This window comes from Scomber scombrus, chromosome 1 (assembly GCF_963691925.1).
Source record: "Scomber scombrus chromosome 1, fScoSco1.1, whole genome shotgun sequence".
NCBI classification, from domain to species: Eukaryota; Metazoa; Chordata; class Actinopteri; order Scombriformes; family Scombridae; genus Scomber; species Scomber scombrus.
In genome coordinates, this window is record NC_084970.1 from 35,509,437 (window position 1) to 35,519,436 (window position 10,000).

The 10,000-nt window shown below is 40.4% G+C and overlaps 1 protein-coding gene across 1 annotated transcript in view; it reads right to left on the minus strand.

The window, feature by feature from the left end:
• Positions 1 to 1,245: 1,245 nt before the first annotated feature.
• Positions 1,246 to 10,000, minus strand: part of LOC133987433 (DIS3-like exonuclease 1) — a 27,354-nt gene continuing 18,599 nt past the window's right edge. The window contains 5 exon segments of the mRNA XM_062426842.1: positions 1,246 to 1,500; positions 6,790 to 6,951; positions 7,660 to 7,829; positions 8,805 to 8,983; positions 9,714 to 9,814. Of these exon segments, the coding sequence (XP_062282826.1) occupies positions 1,246 to 1,500; positions 6,790 to 6,951; positions 7,660 to 7,829; positions 8,805 to 8,983; positions 9,714 to 9,814 (867 nt within the window).

Below are 10,000 nucleotides of genomic sequence, written 5' to 3' on the forward strand. Positions count from 1 at the left end.
AAAATATCTTAAACTGAACTCTAAAACAAACAGATACAGTCTGTTCTCTGTTTAGTGTCAGACGACCTGCTGCTGCGTCTTATAGACAGATAACTGCTGCTTTGTGTCTTATTGCCCCACCAAGGAGAAATATATACAGTATAATATGAGGAGGGAGGAATAATAGAGACACATAACCACTCAGTACTCAGACTGTCCGTGTATGACTCTTGCTCTCTCATATTTTATGCTCTATTTTACTCTAAACATGCAAAACTCACACCAACTTTACCTCTGACAACCGCTTGGCTGCTTTATCTGTCTTCTCTCTTTGGTTGCCATGGAGACCACTAATGGGACCGTAAACCTATATAAACTATGAAAACTCCTCTTTGACAGTTTTTTAAGTAAAACTCTCTGATGAATCGCTGTCATTGGACTTTAATAAATCAGTAGATTTATTAAAAAGTTATTTTAGGAACATCTTTTTTTTTTTTTATGAGACTGTTTTCATGCTGCAGACGTCAAGCTGTGATCTGCATCAGCTCCTCTGGGTGACTGATGACTCTCTTTCTCTTTTTCTCTCTTTCTTTCTTTCTTTCAATTTTCATCCTTTTCTTTCTGTATTTTTTCGTTCTTCTCCTTATCTTTCTTTCTTTCTTTCTTTCTTTCAATTGTCATCCTTTCTTTCTTTTTCTTTCTTTCCTTCTTTCTTTCAATTGTCATCTTTTTTCTTGCTTTCTTTTTCTTTCTTTCAGTTATCATCCTTTTTTTGTTCTTCTCCTTTTCTTTCTTTCTTTCTTTCTTTCTTTCTTTCTTTCTTTCTTTCTTTTCTTTCAGTTGTCCTCCTTTTCTTTATTTCTTTCTTTCTTTTTTTTCTTCTCCTTTTCTTTCTTTCTATTGTCATCCTTTTTTCTTTCTCTCTTTCTTTCTTTCAATTGTCATCCTTTTTCGTTCTTTTTACGTTCTTCTCCTTTTCTTTCTCTTTTTTTTCTTCTCCTTTTCTTTCTTTCTTTCTTTTTCTTTCAATTGTCATCCTTTTTTCTTTGTCTTTTCTTTCTTTCTTTAAGTTGTCATCTGCTTTTTCTTTCTTTTTTCCTTCTCCTTCTCCTTCTCTCTTTCTTTCTTTTTCTCCTTTTCTTTCTTTTCATCCTTTCTTTCAGTTGCCATCCTTTTTTCCTTTCTTTTTTTGTTTGTTTCTATTATTCTCCCTCCCTCTTTCTTTCCTCCCTCTTTCCTCCCATCACCTGAACACATGAACCCTTCCTACCTGGCTCGTGCCTCCAGGTCGGTGAGCGATCCTTTATTCACAAAGTGAGTGACGTCAGCGATGTGAACTCCGAGCTCGAGCTTCGTTCCCCCGGCAACGCGACGCACCGACAACGTGTCGTCTACGTCCTCGCAGCCTCGCGGATCGATGCTGAAAACCAGGTGAGTTTCTCTCAGGTCCCGACGATGTGACACCTGGACGGGATCCACAGACCAAGGCTGCTCCGGAGAGGTGACGGGCATCTCTTTCAGCTAGAGGAGGGATGGAGAGACACGAGAGGTTAGAAAAGAAAGAAAGAGAAGGAAGAAAGAAAGGGATGACAACTGAAAGAAAGAAAGAAAAGGAAGAAAGAAAAAAGAAAGAAAAGGATGACACCTGAAGGAAAGAAAGAAAGAAAAGGAAAAGAAAGACAAGGATGACACCTGAAAGGAAGAAAGAGAGCAAAAGAAGGAAAAAAGAAAGAAAGAAAGACAAGGATGACAACTGAAAGAAGTAAAAAAGGATGACACCTGAAGGAAAGAAAGAAAAGGAAGAAAGAAAAAAGAAAGAAAAGGATGACAACTGAAAGAAAGAAAGAAAAGGAAGAAAGAAAAAAGAAAGAAAAGGATGACACCTGAAAGAAAGAAAGAAAGAAAGAAAGAAAGAAAGAAAGAAAGAAAGAAAGAAAGAAAGAAAGAAAGAAAGAAAGAAAGAAAGAAAGAAAGGGATGACACCTGAAAGAGAAAGAAAGAAAGCGAAGGATGACACCTGAAGGAAAGAAAGAAAGAAAGAAAGAAAGAAAGAAAGAAAGGCAAAGGATAACAGCTGAAAGAAAGAAAGAAAGACAGAAAGAGAGGGATGACACCTGCCACACAGACGAGGTCACATGAGTCTTTATAATAACAGCAGCTGTTGCATCATCAGGACGTTTATGCATTATTTATTATTATTAATTATTATTATTATTATTATTATGTATTATTTATTATCATTATTATTATTATTTATTATCATTATTATTTATTATTATTATTATTATTATTATTATTATTATTATTATGTATTATTATTATGTATTATTTATTATTATTATTATTAATTATTATTATTATTATTATTATTTATTATTATTATTATTATTATTATTAATATTATTACTATTATTATTATGTATTACTTATTATCATTATTATTATTTATTATCATTATTATTTATTATTATTATTATTAATTATTATTATTATTATTATTTATGTTGCTTTTAGCTGAGAGGAGACTATCAGATATAGTTTACTGTGCTGAAACCTGAAGACCTGAAGATGTTGTTTATTAAATTAAATTAAAAGTCCTTGAAAGAAGTAAACACGTCCTGTACACAGATTTACAGGAAGTAGCAGAAACACTCAACCTCAACAGGATTATTATTATTATTATTATTATTATTCTGAGCTTTAAAATGACTCATCAATGAATGAACCAGATAAATGTCCTTCATAAAGAAAAGAAGCTCGGCCTCCGGGTCAGAGTGTCATCACCACATTATTAACATTCAGTGAAAGGCGCCGTGTGCATCTTTGAGGAATAAATTAAATTCCTTTCTTATAAATCCTTTCATTGGTTTCCAGTGACTCAGAGTTTAAATCACCAAACTGCAGCTGAGGAGCAACATATGCAAAACACTGAACATGAGGCGTTAGTGAAATTACTTTAGGAGGAGGAGAAGGAGGAGGGGGGGGGGGGGGAGAAGAAGGAGGAGGAGGAGGAGGAGGAGGAGGAGAAGGGGGAGGAGGAGGACAAGAATAAGAAGCAGAAGGAGAGGAGAAGCAGGAGAAGAAGGAGGAGGAGGAGAAAGAGGAGAGGAAGAAGGAGGAGAAGAAGAAGGAGGAGGAGGAGAAGAAGGAGGAGAAGGAGAAGAAGAATAAGGAGAAGGAGAAGAAGAAGGATAAGAAGAAGAAGAAGGAGGAGGAGAATAATAAGGAGAAGAACAAGGAGAAGAAGAAGAAGAAGGAGGAAGAGAGGAAGAAGGAGGATGAGGAGGAGAAGGAGGGGGAGGAGGAGAAGAAGAACAAGGAAGAGGAGGGGGAGGAGGAGGACAAGAATAAGAAGCAGGAGAAGAAGAAGGACGAGGAGGAAAAGGAGGAGAAGGAGGAGAGGAAGAAGGAGGAGGAGGAGAAGGAGAATAAGAAGAAGGACAAGGAGAAGAAGGAGGAGAAGGAGAAGAAGAATAAGGAGGAGAAGAACAAGGAGAAGAAGAAGAAGAAGAAGGAGGAGGAGGAGGAGGAGAAGGAGGAGGAGAAGGGGGAGGAGGAGAAGGGGGAGGAGGAGAAGAAGAACAAGAAGCAGAAGGAGAGGAGAAGCAGGAGAAGAAGAAGGAGGAGGAGGAAGAGGAGAAGAAGGAAGAGAAGAAGAAGGAGTAGGAAGAGTAGGAGAATAAGAAGAAGGACAAGGAGAAGAAGGAGGAGAAGGAGGAGAGGAAGAAGGAGGAGGAGAAAGAGGAGAGGAAGAAGGAGGAGGAGAAGAAGGAGTAGGAAGAGAAGGAGAATAAGAAGAAGGAGGAGAAGGAGAAGAAGAAAAAGGAGAAGGATACGAAGAAGGAGAAGGAGGAGAAGGAGAAGAAGGAGAAGGAGAAGGAGAAGAAGAAGAAGGAGGAGGAAGAGGAGAATAATAAGGAGAAGAACAAGGAGAAGAAGAAGGAGAAGAAGGAGGAGGAGGAGAAAGAGGAGGAGAAGGAGGAGAGGAAGAAGGGGGAGGAGGAGAAAGAGGAGAGGAAGAAGGAGGAGGAGAAGAAGGAGTAGGAAGAGAAGGAGAATAAGAAGGAGGAGAAGGAGAAGGAGAAGAAGGAGGAGGAGGAGAAGGAGAAGAAGGAGAAGAAGTAGGAGAAGGTGTAGAAGAAGAAGGAGAAGAAGAAGGAGAAGCAGAAGGAGAAGCAGAAAGAAGGAAAAGGAGAATGAGGAGAAGGAGAAGAAGGAGGAGGAGGAGGAGAAGAAGGAGAAGGAGAAGTCTGTTTTGTGTGTTTATATAAAAACTGAATATATGTTTATATCATTAAACACTGGCTGCTTCCTGAGCCTCCAACAACACAGGAATGGACAGAATAAAGGAGAATAAACTTTCTCTCTCCATCTCAAGTTATTTTTGGACTAAGTGGGTCAAATATGTGAATGAAGCCTTTGCAGCCAGATTTTGTGGAGGTGTCATGTGAATGATTATGTAATGCTCTCTTCTCCCTGTTCAGTGTTTTTATAATGTTTTTAAAACCTTTATTTTTAATAATTTTTTTTATATTTCTATAAATATGTTTTTTATTTTATCAATATTTTATATAGGTATATATATGATTTAAATTTTTTTAACCTTTGTGTCGTCCTCCCCGGTCAAATTGACCCCGTCTGTTTTGACTGTTCCTTCTTTCCTTCCTTTCCTTCCTTCCATCTGTTCTTCCTCCCTCCCTCCTTCTCTCTTTCTTTCCTTCCTCTCTCTTTCCTCCCTTCCTTCTTTCCTTCCTCATCCCCCTTTCTTCCTTCCTTCTGTCTTTCCTTCCTCCCTCCCTCCTTCTTTCCTTCCTTCCTTTCTTCATTCCTTCCCTTCCTTCTATCCTTCCTTCTATCCTTCTTCTATCCTTCTTTCATTCCATCCTTCCTTCATTCATTCCTTTCCTTCCTCCCTCCTTCTTTCCTACCTTCTTTCCTCCCTCCCCTCCTTCTCTCTTTCTTCCTTCCTTCATCCCTCTTTCTTCCTTCCTTCCTTTGGGGCGGCTGTGGCTCAGGAGGTAGAGCGGTCGTCCACCAATTGGAAGATTGGCGGTTCGATTCCCGGCTCCTCCAGTCCACATGTCGATGTGTCCTTGGGCAAGACACTTAACCCCAAATTGCTCCCGTTGCTGTGCCAACGGTGTATGAATGTGTATGAATGATTAGCTTCCCCTGATGTGCAGGTTGGCACCCTGCGTGGTAGCTCCTGCCATCAGTGTATGAATGTGTGTGAATGGGGTGAATGAAATGTATTGTAAAGCGCTTTGAGTGGTCGAAAAGACTAGAAAGGCGCTATATAAGTACAGGCCATTTACAGGCCATTTACTTCCTTCTGTCCTTCCTTTCTCCCTCCCTCCTTCCTTCCTTCTTTCTTTCCTCCATCCTTCCTTTCCACCATTCTCTCCATCCTCCATCCTCCTTCCTCCCTTCCCTCCTCCCTCCTCCCCCCCTTCCTTCCTCCCTCCCTCCTTTCCTCCCTCCTCCCCCCTTTCGTCCTTCCTTTCCTTCCTCCCTCCCTCCCTTTACTCGAAGACAACAGGAGGGTTAAAATCTAATTTCTTCTTTTTTAACTTCTCCCTGTTTAGTGTTTTAATTTTTTTTCTGTTTTTTTTAAAATAACTATTTTCATTTTTTAGAAGGTTTTAAATGTTTATTTATATTTTTATATATTTTTTCATAATTTTCTAATTTCTTCTTTTCTACCTCTCCCTGTATATTGTTTTTATTATGTTTTTTTAAGTAATATCGTATTTTGTATTAATTTTTTTAATGAATATTTTATATATTTTAATATGTTTGTTATATATGTTTTAAATATTTATCTATTTCCCTCTTTTCTAACCTCTCCCAGACTTACTTGTCATGCTTGAATCAAAATCTGCAGTCCTAAAATAAATACATTTATATATATATAAAACCCTGTTGAGGCATATTTATATATCTATATGGCCAATAGTGTGTTAATTGTTTGCTAATGTTTTCAGTCATAAATATGTATAACAGTATAAATGATAGAAAATCTTTAAAATATCTTGATAGAAGGAAGGAAAGGAGGGAAGGAAGGAAGGAAGAAAGGGAGGAAAGGAAAGAAGGAAAGGAGGAAGGAAAGGAAGGAAGAAAGGAAGGAAGGAAGGTAGGAGGGAGGAAAGAAGGAAGGTAGGGAGAGGAAAGAAAAGAGAAGGAGGGAGGGAAGGAAAGAAGGACAGAAGGAAAGAAGAAAGGGGGATGGAGGAAGGGAGGAAAGAGAGAGGAAGGAAAGAAAGAGAAGGAAGGAGGGAGGAAGGACAGATAGAAGGAAGGAAGAAAGGAAGGAGGGAAGGAAGGAAAGGAGGGGAGACAGGAAGGAAGGGAGGAAAGGAAAGAAGGAAAGGAGGAAGGAAAGGAAGGAAGGACGGAGGAAAGAAGGAAGGAGGGAGGAAGGAAGGTAGGGAGAGGAAAGAAAGAGAGAAGGATGGAGGGAAGGAAAGAAGGACAGAAGGAAGGAAGAAATGGGGATGGAGGAAGGACAGAAGGAAGGGAGGAAAGAGAGAGGAAGGAAAGAAAGAGAAGGAGGGAGGAAGGACAGATATAAGGAAGGAAAGGAGGGAAGGAAGGAAGAAAGGAAGGAGGGAAGGAAGGAAAGGAGGGGAGGCAGGAAGGAAGGGAGGAAAGGAAAGAAGGAAAGGAGGAAGGAAAGGAAGGAAGGACGGAGGAAAGAAGGAAGGAGGGAGGAAGGAAGGTAGGGACAGGAAAGAAAGAGAATGAGGGAGGAGGAAGGAAGAAAGAGAAGGAAGGAGGGAGGAAGGACAGACAGTCTTCTTCTTCTCTGACCTGTGCGTCTGAGAACGACGGTACATGGATGCTGTTCTCTATGAGGATCGTGCTGATCTCCGTCTCCAGTTCTCCGGCTCGACCCAGAACCCGAACGCTGTGTCCGTTTGGATAGAGCGACGTGCTTTCCCACGAATCGATGCGAACCACCACTCTGTGATCCTGGGGGGGAAGAAGACAAAGGAGAGAGACAGTAGCTTTAAATAAGAAAACTTTATTAATGCTTGATTGATTGACACATAGACGAACTTTGAAGAATCAAGCAGAATTATGTGTTTTATTCCTTTTTGGGTTTTTTTTTTATGCTAAATGGAATAAAATAGTTACAAAGCTTATATTATTTGTAATTAAACCCTCCTGTCGTCCTCCCGGGTCAAATTGACCCCATCTCTTTTGACTGTTCCTTCTTTTCTTTCATTCCTTCCTGCCTCTTTCTTTAATTTTTCCTTCGTTCTTCCCCTCCTTCCCTCTTTCTTTGCTCCCTCCTCCTTCCATACTTCTTTCCCTCACTTCCTTCCTTCCTTACTTCCTTCCTCTTTTCCACCCTCCTTACTCCTTTCCTTCCTTCCTTCCTTCCTTCTTTTCTCACTTCCTTCCTTCCTTCTTCCATTCCTTCTCTCCTTACTTCCTTCCTCTTTTCCTCCCTGCCTCCTTCCTTACTCCTTTCCTTCCTAATTCCTTCTTTCCTCCTGTCCTTCCTTCTTTCCTTCCCTCCTTCCTTCCATGACCTGAAGACAACAGGAGGGTTAATATGTATTTAAATTTTGACCCATCACCTTGTCGATCCACATAAATGTTGAAATAATCAGGATATCAGTCATAAGAACAGCTGATCATGTGTGAGTGAGTCATTTACTGCATGAATCAGACCTGCAGAGCGTCGGCCTGCTGCGTGCTGATGCGGATCTTGGGGATGCGGTTGTCCCAGGGAACGGCCAGAATACGCTGGGAGTTCCTGGTCTGAGGCTGAGGTCCTTCCCTGAGAGGGAACGTCACCACGTAGTCCCTCCAGTTCCTCTGCAGGATCCCCACGATGCGACCTGCACGTTTTAATATCAGACATCAATAATCAGACATCAGAGTGGAGGCGTTTAGAGAGCGTTAACAGACAATTAATAAAGCACAAAAACAAAGTATTCATTGGCTGCAGCTTCTCAAATGTGAGAATTTGATGCTTTTCTTTGTCTTTGGACTGTTGGATAAAAAGGATTCTACCACAACCGACTGTAAACTGAGACTGCACAAGATGAACGTGGCTGCAGGTGCGGAGAAAGAAAAACCGTAAATGTAAATATATCTTCATAAGTAATCGTCCAAAAAAAAGTCAAATCCGGATGACACCTGAGAGAAAGAAAGAAAGAAAGAAAGAAAGAAAGACAGGCCAACTGAAAGAAAGAAAAAGGATGAAAACTGAAAGTCAGAAAGAACGGAAAAAAAGACAAAGAAAGAAAGAAAGAAATGCCAACTGATAAAAGGAAGAAAAAGAAAAAGATGACAACTGAAAAGAAAGAAAAGAAAAAGAAAGAAAGAAAGAAAGACAGGCCAACTGAAAGAAAGAAAGAAAAAGGATGACAACTGAAAGTCAGAAAGAGCGAAAAAAAGACAAAGAAAGAAAGAAAGAAATGCCAACTGATAAAAGGAAGAAAAAGAAAAAGATGACAACTGAAAAAAAGAAAAGAAAAAGAAAGAAAGAAAGAGAAAGACAGAAAGAAAGAAAGAAAAATAAATGCCAACTGAAAGAAAGAAAAAGGTGAAAACTGAAAGAAACAAAGAAACTAAGAAAAAGAAAGAAAAGGATGACAACTAAAAGAAAGAAAGAAAGCAAGAAAGAGAGAAAGAACGAAAAAAGAAAGAAAGAAAAAGAAGGAAAAAGATGACAACTGAAAGAAAGAAAAGAAAGAAAAGAAAGAAGTTACCAGACCAACAGTGATAGTTAGCGAGTTAATTCCCTCGTGTCTCCATTGTGAGGAACCACTAATGATGGAGGGATAAAAGAGAAAGAGAAAGATTCCCACCTGTAGGCATTGGTTTACTCTCGCTGTCGTCTCCTCTCTTCTCCTCCGTTTGTCCCTCGCTCAGCGCCGTTACCTTTCCTCTCCACTCGCTCTTCGGCAGCAGCTCCACCACGACCACGTCGCCGTGCACCGCCCGGTTACGGTTCTTACTGCCGTCCACCAGCACCTCCCCCTCCGATCTGCAACGAGGAGGAGGAAGAGGAGAAGGAGGAGAAGGAGAAGGGGGGGGGGGGGGGGGGAGAGAAGAAGAAGAAGGTGAAGGAGGAGAAGAAGAACAGGAGGAGGAGGAGGAGTAGAAGAAGAAAAAGAAGAAGGAGGAGTAGAAGAAGAAGAAGAAGAAGGAGGAGGAGGAGGAGGAGGAGAAGGAGGAGGGGAAGAGATAGGAGGAGAAGGAGAAGGAGGAGAAGGAGAAGGAGGAGAAGGAGGAGAAGAAGAACAGGAGGAGGAGGAGGAGGACGAGAAGAAGAGGAAGAAGAAGAAGAAGAAGAAGAAGAAGAAGAAGAAGAAGAAGGAGAAGGAGGAGTAGAAGAAGAAGGATGAGGAGGAGGAGGAGGAGGAGGAGGAGGAGGAGAAGGAGACGGAGAAGGAGGAGGAGAAGGAGAAGAAGAAGGAGGAGGAGGAGAAGGAGGAGAAGAAGAAGGAGAACGAGAAGAAGAAGAAGAAGAAGAAGAAGAAGGAGGAGGAGGAGAAGAAGAAGGAGGAGGAGAAGAAGGAGAAGGAGAAGAAGAAGAAGAAGAAGAAGAAGAAGAAGAAGAAGAAGAAGAAGAAGAAGAAGAAGAAGAAGAAGAAGAAGAAGAAGAAGAAGAAGAAGAAGAAGAAGGAGAGAGACATGGAAGAAGAAGAAGAAACGAGGGGAAACGATGTGAGATGTTAGTTTTTATTTGCAGTCAGTAAAAATGATAAAAACACGATTAAAGGAGACTATCTTCACCTGTGTTCTTGGTGGTGATTCCCTCCGGCCGGACTGAAGCTTCATGCTGAGACCGATGCTTGTTGACATTCAGAGTGCCCTAAAAAATAAAAATAATAAAGAAGAAGAAGAAGAAAAATCATATTTATTTTGACTCCAGTAAGATCCTGCAGCACCTTTATAGCGGATTGTGTGGATACTTTTTCAGGAATGTGTAAAAATATTTCTTCTGCTTCTATTCATTTCTAAGGTTATTATACGTGTGTATTGACGTGTGTATTGATGC